Below are 25155 nucleotides of genomic sequence, written 5' to 3' on the forward strand. Positions count from 1 at the left end.
ACGCACGAGTTGTGTATCCTAGGCCAGCCCTGGCGGAGTGTACCATCTCCCTGCTGCTGGGGGGCGGCGCTACCTAAGAGCCAGAGCTCGGCTGTTGCTTCCTCACCCCAGCCCGGTCCTTGGCTGGCTCAGCCCCCGACTTCGCTCTGCCCCGCTGGCGCTAAAAGACAGGGCCCTGGCTCCACAGATCCCACCCCCCGTCCGAAGAAATGGTTCAGACCACTGCCTGTGAGTCGGGATGGCCTCGGACTGAACCACTGACCTGTGCTGGGGGGGAGAATAGAGGGGCCGCGGCTGGAAACACGGGAGCAGAAGGGAGACCGAGAAGTGCTACAGTCTGTCCGCGCCGCCCCGCTCCCACTGCCGACCCTGCTTCCAGCCGGGCGAGCGCGCCTGGTGCAGGCCAGGCAGCGGGATCGCCCCCCCCCGCGGGGGTGGTGTTGGTTCGGGCCGTCAGTCAGTGTCAGGCGCCCAGAGGCACGGGACGGGAGGGGTCTGGGAGAAGCTGCCGGGTGAGTGTCCAGACCCCTCCCCTCGCTGGGGGTCTCCGGGCGGGGGGCCAGGCCGGAGCCTCCCCACCAGTGCCGCGGGGAGGGAGTAGGGCCGGGTCCGGTCCGGTCCAGTCCTAGCTGGTGGGGGCAGGTGTCCCCGGGGGGGGGATCGGCCCAGGTCTCTGCTGGGAGGGGGCAGGTGTCCCCGGGGGGAATCGGGCCAGGTCTCTGCTCGGGGGCAGGTGTCCCCGGGGGGGGGATCGGGCCAGGTCTCTGCTCGGGGGGGGGGGCAGGTGTCCCCGGGGGGGGGATCGGGCCAGGTCTCTGCTCGGGGGGGGGGCAGGTGTCCCCGGGGGGGGGATCGGGCCAGGTCTCTGCTCGGGGGGGGGCAGGTGTCCCCGGGGGGGGGATCGGGCCAGGTCTCTGCTCGGGGGGGGGGCAGGTGTCCCCGGGGGGGGGGATCGGGCCAGGTCTCTGCTGGGGGGGGGGGGCAGGTGTCCCCGGGGGGGGATCGGGCCAGGTCTCTGCTGGGAGGGGGCAGGTGTCCCCGGGGGCGGGATCGGGCCAGGTCTCTGCTGGGAGGGGGCAGGTGTCCCCGGGGGCGGGATCGGGCCAGGTCTCTGCTGGGAGGGGGCAGGTGTCCCCGGGGGGGGGGATCGGGCCAGGTCTCTGCTGGGAGGGGCAGGTGTCCCCGGGGGGGGGGGGGGGGAATCGGGCCAGGTCTCTGCTCGGGGGCAGGTGTCCCCGGGGGGGGGATCGGGCCAGGTCTCTGCTCGGGGGGGGGCAGATGTCCCCGTGGGGGGGGGGGGAATCGGGCCAGGTCTCTGCTCGGGGGCAGGGGGGATCGGGCCAGGTCTCTGCTCCGGGGCAGGTGTCTCCGCTGGGGGGGGGGAATCGGGCCAGGTCTCTGCTGGAGGGGGGGACGGGTGTCCCGTGGGTTGGGGGATTGGGCCAGGTCTCTTCTGGGGGGGGCAGGTGTCCCCGCAGGGGGGAATCGGGCCAGGTCTCTGCTGGGGGGCAGGTGTCCCCATGGGGGACATCGGGCCAGGTCCTAGCGGGGGCAGACGGGGATCAGGCAGGTTCCGGGGGGGGGGGCAGGTCCCGCCATGGGGTAGGTCAGGCCATGTCCCAGCAGGGGGCAGAGAGGTGCCCCCATGTGGGGAGTTGGGGGTCAGGCTAGGGAACAGGTACCCCATGAGTAGCCCAGACTTGTTCCTGTTACACAAAAGTCGGGTGGGGTGGGGGAGCTGATCTCCCCTCTCGTCCTTAGAAGTGTCCCTGCAGGTCTGGGTTGAGGCAGGGGGCAGCATGGGGAAGCCCCCCTGGGTTGGACCCTCCACTGCCTTGGACCTTCCCAGTGCCCAGGCCTGAGAACCCTGCACTAGACTCGCCCACTTGCCTAGCGAGAAAAGGGCCCAGCTGAGATCTGTGACTTGTAGCCTGCATGACCCCTTCGGAAGTGACCTGGCCGCAGAGCTGAACCTGACTCCGAGCGTCTCCTGAGTGGAAAGATCAGGGCTGGTCCTGATCGGAATGGGGGGATGTTTTGGTTTCTGTTTGTTAGACTGATGTTGGGTCCTTCCTCCCGCACCTGCAGGGGAGCAGAGGAGCCGGCTAAGCTATCGCTATGAACGCCATCGTTGCCCTCTGTCATTTCTGTGAGCTCCATGGCCCTCGCACCCTCTTTTGTACAGAGGTGCTGCATTCGCCGCTTCCTCAAGGCGCAGGGAATGGAGACAGCCCTGGGCAAAGTGAGCAAGCAGAAGACGAAGAAGGTGGCATTCAGATGAGCAGCAGGATCCGCTCACACAGCCCAGCGGAAGGTGCTAGTGCGGACTCTAGTAGCCCAGGGCCAAAGAAGTCAGATATGTGTGAGGTGTGTGTATGGCCACCCTGTGTCTTTTGCTGAACTAATGGGCTTTGGGATTCTCAGTGAAGGGCCATGTTATTGTTTGGGAGAAAAAATAGTGCACAGAAAATGGCTTCTACTTGCACTGTATCAGTAACAACAAAGGATCCCGAAACCCTTGTAAACTCTAGATTAGATTTGAATTGTTTTGCCCACCACAGACGTGCGGCCATCTCTGTAGCTAAAGCCTGACCATGGATTAACAGCAGCAACGCTTACGCAAAAGTATAAAACAGGAAATGGAAAAAATTCTGTATCTAGTTCAAATTGTAGGGAAAATGTATTCACCCATGTGTCTGTCCATCCATCCATCCCCAGGGGTGCTCTTCCACTTAACTTTTAGTACCTTTCGTATGAAGCTATTCCTAGTGTGCTTTGTGTCTCTCAAGTGGTGACATATTTCAGTATGTCAGTGGATTCATGGTTGCTTCCACCATTAGCTGAATTTGGCCAGTGGTGTAGCCAACATCAAATACAAAATCCAGTGAGGGAGGGAGTTGTGAAAAGGCTGTAGGAAAGGAAGGATGGACCAGTGATTAGGACTTGGGAGAGCTGGATTCAAGTCCTGGCTGTGCCACAGACTCCCTGACCATGAGTGAGTGACTCAGCCTCTCGGTGCCTCAGTTCCCGGTCTGTAAATACTTTCCGATCTCCCCGAGGTGTGGTGAGGATATCTATGCTGAAGGTTGTCAGTCATTCCGGAGCTATGGTAATGAGGCCTACATATAAGTACATTAGATAGTTGTGTCCTACTTTACTATAGGATTTTCCTTTTCTTTCTGTGGTCAGGGTTGCCGCTCTCTTGCAGCAGGACACCCTGGATATGTCAGCCATGACACAGAGACATCAATCAAATATGTCAGCCACCAGCACCCAAACCATCCGCAGCTGTTTAGCATTGTGCGTCAGGCCTGTGTCCGCAGCCTAAGTTGTGAGGTAAGTGATATGAAATGCAGGAAGAAAATCTGTGTATAGACTCTGGGAGGGGGCTGAGGATTGGGGTGCAGGAGGGGGTTTGGGGTGCTTGCTCTGGGAGGGGGCTCAGAGCAGGGTTCGGGGTGCAGGAGGGGGTTTGGGGTGCTGACTCCAGAAGGAGGCTCAGGGGTGGGGGTTGGAGTGCGGCCTCCCGCCAGGCAGCACTTACCTCTGGTGGCACAGCGAGGCTAAGGCAGGCTCCCTGCCTACCCCGGCCCCACACTGCTCCTGGAAGGGGCCAATGTGCCCCATGGCCCCTGGGGGGTGGGCAGGAGGCACGTGGCTCTGTGCGCTGCTCCTCTCTGCAAGCACCGCCCCTGCAGCTCTTCCGGCCAATGGGAGCTGCAGGGGCGGTGCTTGCAGGCAGGAGCAGCGTGCAGAGGGAGACCCCTACCCCCCACACCCGTTGCCTTGGGGCTGCGCTGGCCTCTTCCGGGAGTGGCGTAGGGCCGGGGTAGGTAAGGAGTCTGCCTTAGCAGCAGCCACACTGCGCCGCCGGAGATTGCAATCGACCGAGAGATCCTCTAGGACTGACCAGTCGATCGCGATCGGTTGGTGACCAGTGAACTACACAGAGCTCTCTTTCAGATCTGGGAAAGGTACTCAAAAGTGTCACAGCTAGATATAAAGGTGGAACAGATTAGTTACCATGGATGCTAAAACACTTACGCTAGAGAGCATTTGGGGTGATCAGACGATGAAAATTAAAAATTAATTCATCATACCTCTGAAATGACTGAAACTTTATATAAACCCTTTCAGGCCTTCTTTATGCATCAGAAAGGGCAGAGTCCAGCATTTTTTCTTTTGCAGTCACTTTTAAAAATTCCTGCCAAATACTGAGACCCAGTGTCTTGCCTTGCCTTCCGTCTCCAACCCCTTCCTGTGGCTGTGGAGGGGGCTGACATCACCCCCACACTCTGCCCCAGCCCGGTGCCCCCTCCCAGAGCCAGCACCCCATACCCCCTCCTGCACCCCAACACTCTGCTCCAGGCTCAGCCCAGAGCTCCCTCCCACACTGCAAACCCCTTGGCCTCAGCCCAGAGCCTGCACGTCCTCCCCAAACCCCCGCCCCAGCCCGGTGAAAGTGAGTGGGGGTGGGGGAGCACGAGCAACGGGGGCGGGGTGGGGAGAGATGGAGTGAGTGGGGCAGGGCTTTTGGTAGATCCTGGGTTGCCCTTAAGATTCAAAAGTGCTCTTGGGCGTAAAAAGGTTAGAGACCACTGGTGTAGTTTGAAGGCTTGTCTCTTTCACCCATAGAAGTTGGTCTGGTAAGAGAGATTACCTCACCCACCTTGTCCCTCTCTCACCTGATCTGTTACTGGAGAGAACCTTTGCTAACTTTGGGATGCCTACTCTTCACCTGAAGCAAAGGCACTTGTGATCTCAGAGCTGTGTTTTCGCTTTCTTGTATTTGCCCCTATTTATTTTACTTATTTATTTCCAAAATAAGCCACCTCGATGGTAATGTTTCAGGCTGTTGCTTCATATTGGTAAATGTTGGTTTTGACCTTTGTGGACTGATAAAGTACAGCTTCTTACAAAAGGAGGGCAAGCCTTACAGAAGTTGAGAGTGCCCCAGCTCACTTCATCAATTTTTCTGTAGCAGAATACAGAGGCATTCTTAAGTTCCAGTTAACCTGAAGGTTGTGCCAGGTACATGGGGCAGCAGTGGAGATGTTTGGCTCCGTCTATCAGACCTTCTGTGTTGGGTGGCACTCCTGAAAGGGCTGCCCATGCCTCAGCAGGCAATATCCTAACAAGTAGGAAAGCTCTGCTTGAAGAGCTTGACGTAGTTTCAGTTAAGTGATGTGCTCAGCCAATGTGTTCCAACATGTCCATTTCCCACCAGGTCTGCCCGGGACGTGAAGGCCCTATCTTCTTTGGGGATGAACAGCATGGCTTTGTGTTCAGCCACACCTTCTTCATCAAAGACAGCCTGGCACGTGGCTTCCAGCGCTGGTACAGCATCATCACTATTATGATGGACCGGATCTATCTCATAAACTCCTGGCCTTTCCTGCTGGGGAAGATCCGAGGCATCATTGATGAGCTTCAGGGAAAAGCACTCAAGGTGGGTCTGCTCGAGAGAGAACACAAATACGGGTGAGAGAAAGAAGGTTAAGTGGGATGGGCATGTTCAACAGTTTGGGAGAGAAGTAAAGAGTAATGTATGCAGCTAGAGCTATAAGGGAAATTTAGGTGGTGATATTGGGATTAAGGGGCACATAGGGATGGACCCATGCTGTGGATGCCTCAGGAGGGAAGACAGACATCTTCTCCATCCCATCTCTTTTGTTGCCTGTAAGCGGGGGTTGAACTGTGGGAGGGGGGAGGGAGGAATTGTGGTATACCTCCAAGCTCTGCCCACAAAATAAACTCACCCCATGTCAGACATTGGAATGAGGGCCACTCATGGTAGACTGTGCAGATGTTCAAAATATGATTGTGCAGCACTCAAACTCCGCTTGGTTCCTTCTTGGTGGGGCTTAACTGTGCCTAGAGGCTCTGCTAGGTTTCTTGGGCTTGGCTGCTTCCAGATTGGGGCGGGCAAAATAGCTCCCAAATGCCACCCACTTGTGGCACCAAAGTGTGGTGTCTCCCACAGGAAATTGGGCAGATCTGCTCTTCTCTCTTTCTCACATGAGGAGTGAAATAATGTAAATGTTAACATTACCTGTCATCGCTGGGTATCTGAGATAACACCTCTTGGAAATGAGTGGGGCAGTTCACACCCCTCAAAGCTATAGTAAATTTTCTAAATCACTTAGGTGCTTTAGGCTCCCAAGTCCAACTTTCAAAAGTGCCTAAGTCCCATTGAAAATCAGTGGGACAAGGTGCTTTTGAAAATTGTATCCCCAGTCTCTGCATACTTAGTCATTTCTGCATCCGTTTCACTCTGTTTTGAGGTTTCTTCACAACCATAAATGGTAGAGACTTACTTTTTATTTTTTTCCATTTGTTTCTTTCTTTTAAAGCTGAGATTCTGGAGAATCAGATAGCAGCTTGAGAGAGGTGCCAGTGTGGCAAATTGCCATATACCAGCCCAATCAAGTCTTGTCTGTAATAATGTCATTCTTTCTCCATCTTTCCTGGGAAAATTTTCAATTTGTCCATCCTTCTGGTGGGAAAAGAGGCACAGAGCAATGGACCAAGAATTGCCAGCTTGATTCTGTAGCTGATGGGAAATAGTGTTTTATTCTGCGTTACAAGGTGCATCTGCCTAGTTGTTCTACTGTGTCATATTTAATAAAAAATGTCTCTTCTGTTGTCCTCTAACTGTCTTTATTTTGTAACTCAGGTGTTTGAAGCTGAGCAGTATGGGTGCCCGCAGCGAGCCCAGCGCATGAATACAGCCTTCACCCCCTTTTTGCACCAGAGGAATGGTAATGCAGCCCGTTCCCTAACGTCGCTGACCAACGATGAGAACCTGTGGGCGTGTCTGCACACCTCCTTTGCTTGGTAATGCCCTCTGTGTCTCTGGGGCCTATGCCACCTGTTGGAATAACAGAGACATTTCCCAGCATCCTAGAATAGTAGGGAGCATCTAAGTTGTTTGTATTCCAGTATTATGTGGGGCTCTATCCCCAAGTCCCTGAGTTAGCAGGGACTGGGCACGCTGATGCAGCAGCCTGCTTGGTCCCTTGCTTTTCCTGTCGCTCTACAGCAGACGTTCCAGCCGACTCAGGAGCAGCACTGACGGGCTGCGGTAGGAACCATGTTGATCAGCCTGTCTGATCTAGAGGGAGGGGCTCTGCAAAGCATCAGACAAAAGTGCAAGGAGGAAATAGAGCTCTTCTATCCCACCCCACCTTGCACCTAACTTGTGACAGTAGTAACTCTTGTGTTGAACAGTCTAACTCTGCCATGCCCTGGTACCTTGTACTGTACCTTGTAGAGTATAAGATGTTTTACGCTGCCAAATGGGCGTGCGTTAGTGAAATTTCACAGCATGCTATGCCAATGCCAGACTCGGACATCAGACTCCTCTGGAGAGGTGCTGTGGAGAGCGGCGTACTCTTGGAGATGAGATGGTTTTGGGTTTTTTTAGGAGGGGTGTAATAGTATGTTACTGCAGCCTTTCTTTCCAATGCCATTGGGTGTCCCAGTCTGCTGTGAAAAGTTTTAGTAGTTACAACATGGAGAACTGAAGGGTTGCTCAAATGAGCCACATCTCAGTGACAGCCTGATTCTTGGTAAGCTTACTCGGCCAGGTTTCATGCTGGCAGGTCTGCCCCCAGCAAGTAGGCTTGATGAATGCTGTTTTTTTTTTCCCCCTCCCCTCTCACTCCCCACTTCACCAGGCTTTTGAAAGCCTGTGGCAGCCGACTCACTGAGAAGCTTCTGGAGGGAGCTCCCACAGAGGACACCCTAGTTCAGATGGAAAAGCTTGCAGGTGAGTCTCCAAGCTTCTAGAGCAGGGAGAGCATTTCGGAATGCTTTGAATGGGGAAACTGTGAACATCTGCTCATTACATCCCCAGTATAAGTACTGTTTGCCTCTGTCATCCTGTGATACAACTTGCCTAATGACTCATGTCCTCCCATGTGGAAAGAAATCTGATGTGAAAATAGGACCTATGGAGGTTTAAGGTCTCCCTGTGTGCATTCATTATTTGCATATTGGCCTCGCATTTCCATATCTGTACCTTTTAGCTGGGATGTACCTCACACTGTGTCTGGATGGCCAAGAGAGGTTATTATTGCATGACATGAGACTTTTCCCCTTTCTTACTATTTCACAGACTTCCTAAATATATAGAAACATGGATTTCCCACATTGAATTAGTTCATCAGTCCATCTACTCGGGTATCTGCATAGCCTGCCTCAAGGAGCAGCTGGTCCCTTCAAAGGAAGGATACAGAAAGCTCCAGAGTGTATTTGGCCAATTGTGCAGTGTTCTATCTGGGTGAAAACTTACTTCCTGACTCTCTGGTGGTCATTTTATGCCCTGAAGCATGAGTTTTGATTACTTATTACCGTAGCTTACATAGTAAGCTGCAAATACTACCGTCATGTAAAGGCCCACCCATTTCTCCCCTCCCTCCCAAAATTGGCCATAGTGAGTCAAGTGTGAAACGATACTAGATGACGTTCAGAAGTTGAGCTCTGGGGCAGTTGTTGTATCTGGAGGGAACATAACAAATGATCTTTCTCTTCTCTTGGAGACCTGAAAGAAGAGTCAGAAGGCTGGGATGGCTCAGAGGGAGAAGAAGAGAAGCCTTCTGCCCAGCCAGATGTTGTAGAAGGGCGGGAGCTAACTAAATGCCCAACGGACGCATCTCTGATGTCTGATGGCAGCAACTGGAATGTAGCTCCCAGAAGGCTGTCCGTCTTCCGGTCCCTCAGGCACATGAGACAGGTAGGAAAAGAGGACTGGAGCCTTTGGCTGGGTGCTTTCTGACCTATGTGCCGGCAAAGCCTTTCTTCAGAAGAGAATGGCTACTTACTGCCATGTTTTGTGTTTTACACACACACGCTTTTCTCCTGGGGTCTAAATTCAGTTTTTCTTTCCTGGTACCTCTTTCACCTACCTCTGAATGTCAGCAGTGCTGCTCAAAGAGGAGTCAGCAAAGAACTTGAAAACCATCTGGCATCTGAAGCATTGGGGGGAGTGGGGGGAGGTGTCACGATTATAAGGTGAACTGCATCTCTAACTCCTCTTGGTCTGAGTGCACCCACTCTAGGTCACTTGTCTTTCAGGGAGGAATTGCACAATTCTCTCACAGATCAGGCCCTGAGTTGCAGTCCCCTATGTGTCAGCTATGATTTACCTCAGCAGGCCTGATTTATGTCCAGCCCCTGCACTTCTGTTCCCTCTGAGAGCCATGATAGTGATTTAATACAGCGACAAACCAACCTCCTTAGAGCAAAGTATTCTTTAGTTAAAACAAAAGCATTTAAGAGAAAACCCCTCTGAAAAATTATAAAGCAGACTGTAGGTATGTCTAGCTTTTCCCTAAGGCTTCCCTGAATCTGGGAAGGCCTGATTTCTTTAGATCCCCCTGCCCCCCGAGTCTCTGTCTGTCAGCCTGTCTCCCTGAGTGAGCCTCTTGAATGTTTTAGACTGTTTGTCTCTAGCCTCCCAGCCTGGCAAGACAAGGCTCACAACTCGTTGGGGACAGGATCCTCAAAGCTCACAGCTTGGCCCTTTGTCTTCCAGGCATGTGCTTAGTGCTGCTTGTCTAGGACTATTGTGGGGCTTTCCTGTTTGTGTTTCCACAGCCCCCTCTTAAGGTAGATCAATCCTTCGTAGAAAAATTCTAATAACCCTCCATAGTTGTACAGAAACTTTAGTTCACTGATCAGGTCACTTACAATGGTACGAATATTGTTTGTAGATTAACATACAGCTCTCCACACCTGTCAAAGTTGGCAAACAGGGCAGTGGTAATGGGAGTTAGGCATTTTCATCCCCGGACCAGTAGTATGAACACATCACAGGTCAGTAGTGACTGAAAGTTGTTGTCATGTATTGGCAGTTTGGCCTGTATGAAGTGTTAGGTCTCAGTCCCGTTCCAAATGAGCAATTGTCTGTCTTACCCAAACCACCAGTGCAGTTGGCATGGATTGGCCCACTTGTTGGCAGCCTCAGCTGAGAGACCAAGGAGTGAGTGAATGTCCCTGGGAACTGAGCTGTTCTCTTACCTGTGATTAGAACTGAATTCAATCCTAGGTTGTGGACAGGAATGTTGGCAGGGAAGTATGCGCTCTTGTGCTTGCTCTGAGACAGAGCTGAAGTCCTACTGTGATGATTGGGCCTATAAATTGACCCTAACTGTGAGTGCAACAGCAAAAAGTGAGTGAAAGTTTATAAAACGTTGCAATAACCTATAACACCAAATGTTGGTGGGAAAAGGGGCAAAAGGGAGACTCAGGCCAAACCAAAAGGCTGACTGATATAATTCAGGGACTGTGTTAAAATGTGCCTGGCAAAGTGTGGGAGCAGAAATCAATGGACCAAAATTGGTGTGTCAGAAATTAGTCCTAAGAGATGAACAAAATAATGAGGGGATTGGCTGTTCCACCCATTGCTTCTTTGGGGCTCTTAAAAAGAAAGATGTTTGGGAGGAAATTAGCAGAAGAAAAAGCTGTCTGACAACTACCACTGCAGTCAGTTTTACCAGCATGGCTGCCACCGTCTCCTGGGATCCCCGGATCTACCGTAACCCCACTGGGCCGTCGGTGTTCTGGTCCCAAAAGATCTGGCCAGAGTGGGCCAGAGAGAGGAACGCAGATGCCATCATCACTTCCACTGGCTCCAGCCGACTCCCAAACTCCCCCTGGGGTGTGAGACTTTTTCTCCACTCACTCCTTGTGTGTCCTTTTTCCTTCCTCCTCTCATTTCTTTTCTTTCCTATCCCTCTCCTTTTGCATTCAGTTTAATAAAAGCCCAGCTAAGACTGCAATACTGCTATCAGCCTGTGACCAAAAAGGCAAATAGAAGCAAACAGTCCGATGCTGGTACCAGTTTTCCAGGTCTCCGAGTGGCTAAAGTCAACACCAGAGACAGAAGCTGCATTTTTAGCTGTGGTGTTCTCGTCTTTCCATTTTGTGTGGGTTTCTCTGGTTTTGTCATATACGAAACAAAAGGAGACTTTGACAACAGCAATAACAACTCCAGCCCATTTCAACGAACTTTTTCTCTCTCTCTCTCCCCTTCCCCCCACCCCACGCAAAAGACAGTTATCACCATCTTTAATACTATCTGAAAGACTGTCAGACAAGGTTTTTTTTTCCCCTTCTAAAGGCTCTTTGCAGTGAAAGAGAACAATGGATGTTATTAAAATAAACCTTACTTAACACTTTACATTTCAAGTCCTTTAACTATTTTCCTTCTTTTCTGTATCTTTAACAAAGGTTAAAAATGACTTTTAATCGTGTGTTTGGTATGGCATTAAGCAGGCTGAGGTCTCTGTATTACCAAACCCTGAACCTTGTTTCCAACTGTTTAATGTTGGACAGAGACAGAGTCATATTAACACCTTTAACACTTTGAGCCCATATATTCCATCTAAATTAATACAAGAGCCCCAACAGGCGGTGAGTCTGGCATCTTTCACCGATGCTAAAATACATATTTAAACTTGTGCTCTATGCAGACAGACTTAATGGTAATAGTTCACTAGCATTTCCAATAGGTAATCAGTAACATGGCAGGAGGGCTACTTTGCAAACATGCTTGTGATGGACTAAAATGGTGAAGGAAAGTAGTAAAATATCCAAGTAAACTCTGGATTATCTTGTTTCAGGTCCTGGGGGCATCAGCTTTCCGTATGCTGGCATGGCATGTATTAATGGGGAACCAGGTCATCTGGAAAGCACGAGATGCAGATCTCGTCCAGTCTGCCTTTGACATCCTACGGGTAAGAACTTGTTTCTTCATCTCCCTGTTGCATCTTCTTGCATAGTTGTTTAATAGTTTAGGCCCTCAAATTGACCTGCCTCTTAAAATATAATCTGGTGGGGAATGTGCTCTGAATTCTATTAGAGTTTAAAACAAAAAATGCTGTTTTGTTACCAAAACCTTACATTAAAAAACCCCAACACCTCTATCGTTTATGTGGGGTCTGCGATAATTAGTGTCTTGCTACTGTGTAACAACCAGCAGCAAGAGAACCGAAATAATCAGACTTCTTCTGAGCAGTGGAGAAAACATCACCGAGTAGAACTGAAAAAGAGGGTACGACCTCTCTTATTCCAAGGGTTTCTAGGAGACTTTTTCCCCTTTGAAGGCTCCATATTGCAGCCTTTAAGTCTCTAAGCCAAGGAGGGCTGGGAGTGATTCCCTGCTCAGCATCGTATTGACCGAAGGGAGTCTTTCAAGCCAAGTGAGGTACTTCCGTCTCCCAGAGTCAGCGCAAGCTGCCTTAGCAGCCGTCCGAGGTGCCACTAGCCGGACAAGTGAGACAGAAACTTGGACGTGAACTGGGCCCATATCTATTTAGTTCTAAAGCTGCTCTTGCCATGTTTGTTTCCTTCCGCAGACCATGCTGCCTGTAGGCTGTGTTCGGATTATCCCCTACAGTGACCGCTATGAGGAGGCATATCGGTGTAACTTCCTGGGGCTCAGCCCCCATGTGCATATCCCACCCCACATACTGTCATCTGGTAAGAGCCTGCTCCTGAACCAGCTCGTCTCCCTGTTGCCCAGGTTAAAGAAAATACCTTGTGAAGGCAGAGTTGGCAACTAAAGCCCAGCATCCTTGAATGAGCTAGAACCAGTGCCCCTTTATGCTGTTTTCCAGCTGACCTTACCCATTCTGTTGCTGAGGGACATTGCATGATCATTGCTTGCAGTGGGCTCAATGACTAGAAATCCCAGTTCTTGGTTAATAAGAGGCTAATACTGCTGTATATGGAGCAAACACTGCAGCCTGCCAGAGCGGCACTCAGTTTATATGCATACATACAAATCTGTGACCATCTGCTGTGTGTGGCGGATTTGTGTGAGACATTAACCTAGAGATGTTTTAAACTTTGTCCATCTGAGGGCTATGTCAGCCTTTCTGAATGGGGATCCTAAACAAATACAGCAACAGTATGGGCCCAATCCAATTCCCACTCAAGTCAAATGGAGTCTTTTTCCATTGGCCTCCAATGGAAGTTTGATCAGAGCCTTAGTGAGCAAATGGTTTAGATGGAGAACGTTGTAGATGTTAGATAGTAAAGTCTTGGCAGAGCTGGGTGTTAGGAATTCATTTATAGTAAAACTTTTACAGCAGGGGCGCAGGTGGTTGCTATTATATTTCCAAGATTTATTAAGTTAACATCAGCAAGCCAGAGATCTCCCCAGCCAATTCTTTTAGGACTCATAGGTGCAAGTTATCTGGACCTGCTGATTTTGAAAATGCTTACCCTAAGTAGGTGTTTAACATCCTCCTTCGTTACTAATGGACAGGAAAGTACTTTATCATCCCCATATGATGCGAGTATATCATCCTGCTTCTTTCCGAATACAAAACAGAAATATGTATTGAATGCTTCTGCCTTTTCTGCATCATTAACAATTTTACCATTTCCATCTAGTCATGGGCTTATACCATTGAAAGGATTTCTTTTGTACCTAATATAGTTTAAAAACTTCTTATTGTCCTTAGCCCTGCCAGCTATATTTCCCCTCGATGTCTTTAGCTTTTTTACATTTCATAATTTCTAATTTATATTGATTGCCGTCTAGATTCCCTTTTTTCGATTTGTTATATTTCTAATTGCTGCCTTCACTTTGTCAGTGAACCAAATGGGCTTTTAGCCAAAGTTGTCCCCTTTCTTCAATGTGGAATCATGTTTTTTTGGCCGTCTAATACGTTCTTCTCAACTCCCAATTTTCATTCACATTTTCTCAGTCTAAACTTTTCCTCCTGATCAATTTCGCTCAGTTTCCCTCCACTCTGGGGAAATTAGCCCTTCTGAAGCACAGAGTTTACACATTTTGATATATTAATTTTTCATAGAGATTGTTGGTTTTAATGTGCTGGGGGGGTTTATCATCACTCTAGAATTTGCTGTCCTTGTGGAAGTCCGCACTGCCACCCGGTGCAGCCTCTACCCGGTCCTGTTTGATGATGAGCAGCCCCTCAGCAAGTACGAGTTTGTGGTCACCAGTGGGAGCCCTGTGGCAGCAGACCGAGGTGGGTGCTTTGGAAAGGTGGAACTCTGTCAGGAGAGGCCTATGCAGCTGTGGCCGGAATAGAATCTCTGTCTGTAGCTGTTAGCATTCATTCATCAGCATTTGGCTGTGTGGGCTTATTCTTGTGTTCTGGCCGCTAAGAAAGTCTGTATGCAAGGCCACGTCAGTACACAAATATGGTCTTAGAGACCTTGGTATTCACTAGATAAGCAGGCTGTGGAAATGCTGTTAATTATATAGGATTTGCCATACAACTCAGCAGATTTATAGAAGATTCTTCCTCTTCTATGAAGAATATTAGACACTCTCACCTGGCCTACAATAATGTATCTAGGGAGATACCTTCCTGATCCATGGTGAACACTCTGTGCTCTGAAACATCTCAGTTCCCTGACCTCAGGTGAGTGCAGTCTAATCTGCTAGTCAGCCAGATGATAACGATAACATTATCTCGCTCCAGTGTCTGATATTGACTTCCTGGGACTGAACTACAAGGACTAAATTCAGCTTTACCTTGTTTAAAAAAATGTGTCCGATGCTCCCATGCTGAGAGCTTAATTTTACCTACAAACGACGCTTTCCAAGTGGGCCCAGTCATGTGGACTGGGTGTGACCCCAAGGCACCGAGGTAGACAGCGCATTCAGTGTTTTCAGAGCAGTCCGTTTTTAATTTAGAAGAGATATTTTCATAGGCTCTAAGAGGAGGCACAAAACTGATTCCTCTCTCTCCTCTCACCACCCCTTTAAGGACGTGGGTGTAAGAGAGCTAAAACAGGGACTTCTCACGCACTGCAGAAGAAGATCTTACTGCATTCCAGAAGCTGCTGCAGGTCCCCAGCTATGGTTGGAGGATCCGACTAGCATATGTACAGCTGTAGTCTACTGAGCCTTAGACAAACGTCGGCATCCCATGCTAACTGCTGATAAAGGCAATCTGTAGTTCCAGTGTTGTTCCTCTTGTGACCCTTCTCCCTGTGCTTGCAGTTGGCCCTACTATCCTGAACAAGATTGAAGCTGCTCTGACTAACCAGAACCTTTCTGTAGACGTTGTGGATCAGTGCCTTGTCTGCTTGAAGGAGGAGTGGATGAAGTAAGAGGCAACTGCTTTGGTTTCTGTGAAACAGCTTTAGATATTTGTTAATTTAATCCCATCAAGATTTTCTAAAGGGTTTTCTGAAGACACTGCTGGGATAACCAATTTACATATTCATCACGCTATACAGGACCAGTTAGTAGCAAGTTGACCTTTGATGTGAGTTTTGAGCCCCGCTCTCTGGAGAGCAGTATGATCTGGTGATCTGAGCCCTAGTTCTAATCCTAGCTTTGATACCAGCTCCCTCTGTGGCCTTGGGCAAGTCTCTTTTAACCTCTGTGCCTCAATCTCCCCATTTGTAATGCTTGTCTACATGACAAATCTTGCTTACCTCACAAGAGGGTCAGGAGGATTCAAGAGCTGTCTCCATCTTCAGAGCACTTTGCAAATGTATATTGGGCTGTGAATGTCCACTACGATCTACAAGCAGGTAACTGCCAAACAGATAACATAGTGCTGTCCGCCGGGGCTGCATGTAAAGGCACAAGTGGTTACAATGGAAGACTGAACAATTGGGTGAAATAATTCATGGCACTAGTGTGGTTTTAGCCTGATTTGAAAGCTAGGAGGGAGTTGGATGTGCACATTCTGTGGGAGGCTCTTCCAGGTGTGCAGGGTGGAATGGACGAAGGCATAAAGGCTAAAATGGGAAAGGAGACCAAGGGAAAATTCAGAACTGCTAAATATTATCAGGGCTGGAAGTGGCTAATAATTATGTCCAGTTCCTTTTTCCAAACCTCTGAGCACAAGAGGCGCTCCTTTGGGATGTCCCTTTTGATGCTTTATTTGCATCTTGTTGCACAGAATAAGATATTGGGTACGAAAGAGAAACTTGCAGTGCTTCCTATGCCTGTATCTCAAACATAATGTGTCCTAATGCATCTCTAGTGACAGGAATTTTTTTGTTTCTGCAGTAAAGTGAAGGTCCTCTTTAAATTCACCAAAGTGGACAGTCGACCCAAGGAGGACACTCAAAAACTGCTGAGCATTCTGGGGGCAGCTGAGGAAGACAATGTCAAGCTCCTCAAGTTCTGGATGACTGGCCTGAGCAAAACATACAAGTCGCACCTGATGTCGACAGTCCGCAGCCCAACCTCTTCAGAGTCTCGGAACTAACCGGGAATGCCTAGTCTCACCTGCTGCCTTCGAACACATGCAAGGAACCGAGAGAGTTTTCGTTGAGCCTTCAGCATGCGCATCATGTGAATAGTGAAACACCATTGAACCTCTTTCTGTCCTCAGACTAACTCTAAGAGTTCTAGTTTTAGTCTTTTGAATTGCTGTGAGACTGTGCTCCTCAGAGTGCATGCAGTTAGGGCTGCTGTCTGCCTCCCGGTAGGGCTCTGAACTCCAACTCCACTCTGAACCTAGCCTGCAAACTGAATCTAATTCAGTGTAACTCAAGGAATCAGAGTAAACCAGTCAGTGCCCTTGTGCCAGCCTTAACACTAACGGGGTGACAGTAGAACTCCTGCAACTCTGGACTTTATCGTGGATGTTGCCATAAATAGACATCTTGATGCTTGGGACTCTCGAGACCATTTGTACATAATATCTCTGTAGGTCCCACTTAACATCTCCATAGGTTAGAGGAGCAAAGAAGCAAGAAAAAATCTTAGGCCATGTGAGTGGGGTTACTACTATCATTACTTTCTAAAACCACTTCGTGCTCAGTAGATTTGGCTGGATCTGAAGAACTTCATGACTTACGCTACAACCGAGAATTGCAGGAGGACTCTGATTTGATTTATGTCATTCCATCTTCTTAATATCCTAACTTTAAAACTACACTTTAGGTTTGGTCCAGAAATCTGCTACTGTCCAAAATTGTAAGTGACACAGGGGTCGTCTCAGAGCACACACTGAATGATGATGTGTAGGCGAAGTTCCTTTTTATTTTTTGCTTAAGGATGTAAGTCTTCAAGCACAGAGGGTACTTTATCCTGGACAAGCTCTTCTTACCTTTCTCCTACCCTCAGAAGTGCTCCACTGCTCTCTCTATCCTAAAGTTCTAGCTTGTGTGTGGTTAAGCAGGAAACAGCCAGTCTACAGACTCTCCCTCACTGTGAAACCCTGAAGTAGCCAATTTGAAGTCCTAATAGTCTGCCAATACCATGGCAAGGAGAGCATGCACCAGAAGAGCAGCACCATCTGTGCATCTTTTAGCTACTGACTTTGGCTCTTTAGTGAACATCTTACTGTAAAGGAATTACTGTATTTCTAATTTTATCCTAGGTTATTGTTGGAAAGCGTCACAGGACTATAGAAATTACAAATAAAAAAGGCAAAGGAAGCGAGTTGTAATCCCCTTGACCTAACGTGTTCGCATTTTAACAAGAACCAGAGCTGATATTCAGACCTGTCTGCACGTTCTGTTTTTATGTATATTTAGTCCATGGGTATTTTTGTCAATAACGTCTGTAAAAATCGCAACAAGAATTAAAGCTCAATCAGAGCTATTTTTGTAAAATGGAGAGAACCTGATTTGTCTTGGTGTTTAAGTATTTTAAAACTGGACTGGACACAAGAGCAGCAATTTAACCACGGGACTTCTCTTGCACTGGTTCCCAGGGTTTGGACTGCAGAACGTTACACATCTTTTTGTTTCTTAGATTCTGTGTCTTGTTTGTAAGAAACAGTTATTCCGAATTGGCTTTAATCCCAAACAACTGATATGTCAGCTCAGAGGTTCTTGTCTATGCACAGCCGTCCCAGGAAGCTGACACAGCCAGTGTGTACACAACCCAGGGGAGAGACCATTATCCTGTTATTTCAGAAACTGCCCAGCTTGATTAACTTTAAGGTTCACCATAAACATGCAGCAAATGCAAGAATTTTCACATAAGCAATGTTCTTGCAGCTCTAGGCCTGCTGGTCTCACTGAAGCTATAGCGGGAATCAACACATTGTTCTTAGCCTGAGTTAATTGACTAATGGGGGATGGGGGAGGGAATCAGTGCCATGATTGACATCTTTCACCAGTCCTCTCCCTCTAACTGATGTTCTCCAAAGCCGGGGGAAGGGAGAGGGGAGTCAGGGCTTTAGCCCTGCAAGGTGCTGGGGCTTCAGGCTTTGGCTGCTGGGAGAACAACACATCTGCCCCAGATTCACCTCAGCAGGCCACCCCGTCTGTCTGAGGTGGGAGAGGGCACACCCAAAAATTATAATGGGGGGGTGCAGGCAAGGGGGTCTCTAAGAGCTGTGCACAGTGAGGGGTGTAGCTCAGGGTGTGGGGGGGGCAGCTAGGGGCTGTGTGCAGTACAGGGAGTATTTCAGGGTGACAGGAGAAGAGTAAATAGGGGCTTTGTGTGGCTGGCGGGGGAGTAGCTCGGTGCAGGGAGGGAGGGAGGGTAGCTAGGAGCTCTGTGCGGCATAGTGAGTATCTCAGGGTGGCAGGCGCAGGGCAGATGTGTGTGGGCCAGGGCAGTATCTCAGGGTACAGGGAGGGGGTATCTAGTGACTGGGCACAGGCAAGAGGGTAGTGTGGTACAGGGAGGGGTTAAGGGCTGTGTGTGGGCAGGGGGGATAGCTCTGTGCAGGGAGGAGTAGCTAGGGGCTGTGTGTGAGCAGGGGGTAGCTCAAGTGCAAGGAGCAGGGCTGCAGGGGGGTAGCTAGAGGCTGTGCATGGGCAGTGGGGTAGTTCAGGGTGCATGGGACTGGAAGAGAGGTAGCTAGGGGCTGTGTGCCGGGGCGTGCTGGGTAAGTAGGTAGAGGTCTCCAAACTGTGTGGCATGTTTCCCCCCCAACTCTCCCCGGGCAAGGCATAATATTTGGGGGCGGGCCCAGGCCAGCCCCCACAGAGGGTGGCGAGGGAGTTCCACCCAGACCTGCCCCGCCCCCAGCCTCAGCGCCAGGTGCATGGGTGGGCAAGCAGCTATGCACAGTGCATGCTGCCTTTGTGCCCACAGGTGCAGCCGCCCCCCCCCGCAGCTCCCATTTGTTGCAGTTCCCAGCCAATGGGAGCTGCAGAGCCAGCCCTAGGGGTGAGGGCAGCGTGCTGCGCCTCCCTGGCTGCCCTAGTGTCTAGGGACCCCAGGGACCTAGTGGCCACTTCTGGAAGCAGCGCGGAGCCCAGGCAGGTAGGGAGCCTGCCTTAGCCCAGGCTCTGCTGTCGACTGGACTTTTACCGGCCCAGTTGGCGGTGCCGACGGGAGCTGCCAGGATCCCTTTTTGACCCAGGTGATGAGGTTGAAAACTGGACACCTGGCAACCCTAGCAGGGAGGAACTGCTACCCAACCCTGCCCCTGCCCCACCCTCAGCTGCTGGCACTCACTGCAGCCCTGCTCCAGGCCCCAACCCCAGCCTCAGATCCTGGCCATGGCTCTGGCCCCGTCCCAGCCCCAGACGCACCTCCCAGCTGCAGCCCCAAGGCTCCTGGAACTGTTGGACCACTGTGCACCCTTAACTCTCCAGCCTGGGCCATCTCTCACAGTGCTCGGCCAGGGACAAGCAGAAAACCCCTCCAAGCGCTGTGATCACTCAGCCATCAGCATGTGGCGATCCACAGCCACTCATGGCATACAGAGAGAGAGGTGTCACCCCAGCCTTGCACCCCAGAAATACACTGCTCAAGACGCCCTTGGACAGTGCATGCTCATTGATTAGTTCACCACTCCAACAAAGGTTAGTGGACATGCAACAACCCTTGTTAGCCTGAGCTGAGAGTCTCTAAGCACTTCAACCCAAAACACAGTGTTTTAGGTAAAATATAAAACAGATTTATTAACTCCAGAGATAGATTTCAAGTGATTGTAAGTTACAGGCATAGAGATCAAAGGCACTGGTGCTATTTACCTAGAGGCCAACTGACCCCTCCCCCATCCCCCACATTGTGTTGGGCACTGTACAACTCTAGTAAATGAAAACCCCTGATCCAAAGAGCTTATCATCGGAAAGTATGTCTACACTGCAAATTAAGGTGTAACTGTACCATGGTTTGGTGTAACAATGGCAATGAAAACACAGTGGCATGGACTCCAGTGTGGGCCAGCAATCCAAGTATGTACCCACACCTGGCACACCTTCACTGCTATTGTTACCTACGCAAACTAGATTAAAGCTAACACATGGCTGCCTGTGCTACAGTCACACCCGCACTTGCAGTGTATAGGTACCCAAAACACAAGCTGTAACAGGTGGACGGGACAAGTGGGTCAGGGTGGGCGACGGAGTAACAATAGCAGGTGTGCTGTGCTTAGCCACCTGGGCAGCAATCACAGCTCACGACATGCCCAGCAGCTCTCAGGGCCCCACCACTGGCACAAGGCCATCAGGGGGCCCCCCCAAGGACTCTCCCTACTCAGATGGGCTCCTAGACAAACATCCCCTGCACAGCCAGTCTTCCCTCTTCTCCAGCAATCCCCCTTCTTCAGCCCTACCCCCTAGCCAGCCCCACGACCCCCCCCCCCCCCGGCTCACCCTCCCCTTTCTTCAGCCCTGTCCCCTAGCCAGCCCCACGACCCCACCCCAGGCTCACCCCCCCTTTCTTCAGCCCTACCCCCTAGCCAGCCCCACGACCCCCCCCCTTTCTTCAGCCCTACCCCTTAGCCAGCCCCACAACCTCCCCCAGGCTCACCCCCTCTTTCTTCAGCCCTACCCCCTAGCCAGCCCCACAACCCCCCCAGGCTCACCCTCCCTTTATTCAGCACTGCCCCCTAGCCAGCCCCACGACCCCCCCCCCGGCTCACCGCCCCCTTCCTTCAGCCCTGCCCCCTAGCCAGCCCCACGACCCCCCCCCGGCTCATCCCCCCCCTTTCTTCAGCCCTGCCCCCTAGCCAGCCCCACAACCCCCTCCAGGCTCACCCCCCCTTTCTTCAGCCCTGCCCCCTAGCCAGCCCCATTCTCCCCCCCGCAGGAGTAGCGAAACGCTGAGGCGAGGCGGCGGGCAGAGAATGCCTCGCGGCAGTTGGGGGGGGGAGGGGGGCTCTGGGCAGCGCGCGCGCCCGAGGGGGGGGGGGCTGATCAGGCATCTGCCGCTATGAGTTCGGATGCTCGGTCTCGCACATGCGCAGCAAACCCCTTCCTCCCACCTTGGCACGTGACCCGCCGATTTCGCGTACTCGGATCCTCGCGCTACTGAGACCCCGCCCCCGCGCCGCTCACGTGACCCCGGCACGCGGTCCGGAGCGGGCGCGCGAGCCATGTGGCCGGGCCTCGAGGCGTTGCCATGGCGCTGGGCGGGCGGCGCGGCCCTGGCGCTCGGGCTGGCGCTGGAGGCGCTGGCGCTGCTGGTGCGCGGGTGGCGGCGGCGGCGCCGGGCCCCGCGGCGCGAGGTGCTCTTCTTCCCGTCGCCGGTCACCTGCACCGCGGCGCTGCTGGGCGAGCCGGGCCCCGCGCCCTGCCCCTGCCCGCTGCCGCACGGCGACAGCCCGCTCGCCCGCCTGCTGCGCCGCCTGCTCTCGGCGCGCCGCTCCCTGGAGCTCTGCCTCTTCGCCTTCTCCAGCCCGCAGCTGGGCCGCGCCGTGCAGCTGCTGCACCGCCGGGGCGTGCGCGTGCGCCTCGTCACCGACGCCGACTACATGGCGCTCAGCGGCTCGCAGGTCGGCCGCCTGCGGCAGGCGGGTGAGGGGCGGTCGGGGGGGCGGGGCGGAAGGGAAGAGGGAGGTCAGGGCGGGGGGGGGAAGGGAAGCGGGTCAGGGATGGAGGAGGCGGAAGGGGAGCGAAGGGACGGTGCTGGGAGTAGGTGGGGCTGAAGGAGCTAGGACCCCATGGAGGAATCTGTGGGGATGGTGTATGTGCCAGGGGAAGGACTGACAGAGGGCAGCTGGGGGAGCCCTTGTGGGAGCCTGGCTGAGCCCTGAGGAAGATGGGAGGGACTAGGGGATCCCTAGGGACTAGGTGCAGCCACGTGGACCCCTATGAGCCCCCCACCTGGTCTCCCCTGTGGCCTGTTAGAAGAGGCAGGCACACTGGAACAAGCTTAGCCAAGCTCCGTGTCCTCGCAGACTGTTGGTAGAGAAGCAAACACCTATTGACACAAGGGACAGACATGTGGCAAGATGACCACAAGGCTCAGAGTTTCCCTCTCCTGGTGTTGGTGTGGTGAGGAATGGCATCAAACACTCACGCTGTTTGTTGTTGTTTTTTTGGTTAAGGGCATTAGGTTCTCAGCCACTCTCTTAGGACACTTTTTATTAATGCAGTGTAGCTTTTGGTCATAAGAAAGCTTTTTACCTTGAAGAGGAAGCATTGAAAAGGTTCTCCTTGTTTTGCAGGGATTCAGGTGCGTCACGACCAGGAGAGTGGCTACATGCACCACAAATTTGCTATTGTGGACAAAAAGATGCTCATCACTGGTTCCCTCAACTGGACCACTCAAGCTATCCAGAACAACCGTGAGAACGTGCTGATTGTGGAGGATGCGGAGTATGTGGAGCCATTCCTGGCAGAGTTTGAAAGGATTTGGGAAGAGTACAATCCAGCTAATTATACATTTTTCCCCAACCAAAAGGAACAGAAATGACAGCAGCTTTTTGGAGCTGGAAGGATCCTTGACAAATAGCATTTTTCTAGCAAGCTTCTTTATAGTTAATTTTGTTATAGCTACAAGGACTATAGCACCATACAAGGCTGAAGAGTTCTCTACTCTTCAGTGAAAAGCTCATTGTGTACTAAATGAAAGTGCATCACTCTAAACTTCTTGGTAAGTAGTGGTATAGTAGAAGGGCCAGCACGTTGCAGCTGATGTGCTGCAGCTCAAAAGATAATGGCCACTGTCATGCACTGGAAAAAGGCAATGTTTGGAATGTTTAAGAGTACTGGATATTTTGACAGTGAAATAGTCACTTACTGGTTACCCCTAGTGACATTACAGAATGATATATATTGTTTCTGGTATGGCTGATCATTGCTGGGAAACGACTCATTTATTTCATGCATGGCAGTATAAGAGTGAAAATGTTCCTCATCACTAGTTCTAAAAGAATTGGGTAAGGGGCTCTCCACAAAGCTATAATTCACACAGGGACTGAACTGGGTATGTTACTTTATTAGGAGTGGAAAGTATATTAGACATTTAACCTTTAAAATAGGTAAGATGAGGTTTGTTATGGAAAACTTGATTGAGAAGTCAGGAATTTTAAAATTTATTTTGAATGTTGATTAGCCTCCCTCTAGTCAGTTCACTTTCTCAGTAGCTGCAGCATAATAGAAAAAGTGCCCTGATGGGGCTGGAGAGCAGGTATGGCAATCTGCAGAAAAACAAGTACAGACTGGCCATTGTAACAGCCCAGCAGTATGAGAGAAATACTTGGAGTGCAAAATGTTGAGAAACTGACTGTAGCAGATTTGCTGCCTCTCATGGAAAGGAGCTGCAAAAGGAAACCCCAGTGCACATAGAGAATAGGCTGCTTGATCTGTTCATATACAAGAAAAGCAGCATAACCCCATCCATATCAATTGCCCAACTTGGCTTGGCAATAGAGAATATAGGACACCACCTTTCCCATTTTAAAATCTTCAGGATGGATTGGCAGCTTTCTAGCTGGGACAAGTTCTCCCCTGTGCAAGCCTTCCCTGCATTTTCTTGCAGATACTAGGTGTCATCGTGTCCATGTCCTCTTGGGAAGTGGGCTTTTAAAATCATCTACCTCCCTTTTCCATTTATGGTGGCAGTCTCCTAAATGGAATTCAGAGGTCAGGGTAGATTCTTGACTTCCTGAAAATGAAGCCATTTCATATCTAGTAGAAACTAGGTTACTGCTCTTGAAGATGCTACGTGACAAGCAACAGAAGCTGTTATACCCATGCATGAGTAAGCTCTCCCCTTCTTAATGTCCCTGGTTCTCCTCTCAGGGGTTAAGAGGCTAGTTCAGTTTCCATAACCATTACAGCCCTGGCTCTTAATGAGAGTTCTTGTGGTGTTGACATGGAATAAGAATGGAACACACCAATTTGTTGTAGACATATCTGCCTGTACACTTGAAACAGTGACCTGGAATGTAAGAGGGTTCATGTCCTTATGCCACAGTGCTGTCGTGAAGGTTTGATTGTAAAACTAACTGCAGCGTAAAGTTTGTAACGCGTTGAGTCTTGCGGTCCCAGTAACAGCCTTTGCCACATACAGTTTAAGCTGTGGTGTTTGACTTGTTATAGGTTGTAAAAACAGTTTTCCTGGGTAATTGGCCCTCTTCTTGTCTCTTCAAGTTACTGTGGCTATTTTTATTTCTCACAGTTAAATATGTTATTCCACACTTACCACAACTTCAGTTTACATTGGGTTTAAGAGCCTTATTACTGTACCAGTAATTAACAGAAAACATAGCTTTCAGAATAGAACTTAATAGCTATGATGTTGTCAGCAGAGGGGTCATGTTATGCAAATATAATTGGCTATTCTGAATATTCTGGGAAATTAACCTTGCCCTCATACTTTAAGGTAGGTTAAACTTGGGGCACAAACAGTGAGTCAGTTTTGATGCAGACTCTTACAAGCCCATGGGTTGTCTGTTTCCCCATGTCTGGTTGAAAATGGCTTAATCTTCGTAAAATAGATGAAGTGCTTGAAGCCTGTACCACTAAAAGTCCCACTAGTGTGTTGCCAATGTCCTGTTATAATCTGTATAGTGATTAGCACTATTAACACCGACATATTTCAGCAAATCCAGACAATTTCTCCAAGCTCTTCCTGCTGCATAATGGTTCAAGGAATTTTTTTGTATGGTAGTTATCACTACAGGTGAACAGTGTGAAAAGAGTTTGATGGGCCCTATAGGCTCTAGCTCTCAAAACCCCCATTTGCCACTTATGGAAAGCCTTAGGCCAGAGGCCCCAACCAGTAAAAGCAAACAGAGATTAGTCTACCCACTTACCCTTAGTACGGTCCCTCTAGATCAGGCTAGGTACACTGGCAAAGGTCTGGAAGGAATCTGCCACTGCAGATATCCATGCTATACCAGCTGTGGGCAGTCCTCCACTGCAACAGTCAGGAGTATTAGCTTCACAATGCTTTGAACAGCAATGTGTATCAAAGAAAATGCAGGCGGTGGTAGGAGTGTATTAAGTGGCTACCTCGAAAGCCTGCATCTCCTTTCCACATAGATGACCATGTCCAAACAA

At 50.5% G+C, this 25155-nt stretch overlaps 2 protein-coding genes across 6 annotated transcripts; both read left to right on the top strand.

Moving 5' to 3' along the window:
• The first annotated feature begins 11 nt into the window (after nucleotides 1-11).
• Nucleotides 12-17572, top strand: FLCN (folliculin). Of its 5 annotated transcripts, none has more exons than XM_043523812.1 (12): nucleotides 12-228; nucleotides 2089-2367; nucleotides 3190-3336; nucleotides 5228-5449; nucleotides 6677-6837; nucleotides 7680-7771; nucleotides 8544-8737; nucleotides 11628-11741; nucleotides 12363-12486; nucleotides 13875-14006; nucleotides 14990-15095; nucleotides 16013-17572. In XM_043523812.1, exons 2-12 carry the CDS (start codon nucleotides 2119-2121, stop codon nucleotides 16212-16214), a joined length of 1743 nt encoding a protein of 580 aa, XP_043379747.1. In that variant the 5' UTR covers nucleotides 12-228; nucleotides 2089-2118; the 3' UTR covers nucleotides 16215-17572. The 5 variants fall into 5 exon arrangements, 4 of the variants coding, with proteins under 4 accessions (XP_043379747.1, XP_037766763.2, XP_037766765.1 ...); XR_005227073.2 differs by lacking the exon at nucleotides 12-228 and adding an exon at nucleotides 290-512 and having other exon boundaries at nucleotides 14952-15095; nucleotides 16013-16056; XM_037910837.2 differs by lacking the exon at nucleotides 12-228 and adding an exon at nucleotides 294-512 and having other exon boundaries at nucleotides 2090-2367.
• Nucleotides 17573-21236: 3664 nt separating this feature from the next.
• Nucleotides 21237-24441, top strand: PLD6 (phospholipase D family member 6). The gene is made up of 2 exons (XM_037910295.2): nucleotides 21237-21660; nucleotides 22314-24441. Exons 1-2 carry the CDS (start codon nucleotides 21240-21242, stop codon nucleotides 22559-22561), a joined length of 669 nt encoding a protein of 222 aa, XP_037766223.1. The 5' UTR covers nucleotides 21237-21239; the 3' UTR covers nucleotides 22562-24441.
• Nucleotides 24442-25155: the final 714 nt, after the last annotated feature.

This window comes from Chelonia mydas, chromosome 10 (assembly GCF_015237465.2).
Source record: "Chelonia mydas isolate rCheMyd1 chromosome 10, rCheMyd1.pri.v2, whole genome shotgun sequence".
Taxonomy (NCBI): domain Eukaryota; kingdom Metazoa; phylum Chordata; order Testudines; family Cheloniidae; genus Chelonia; species Chelonia mydas.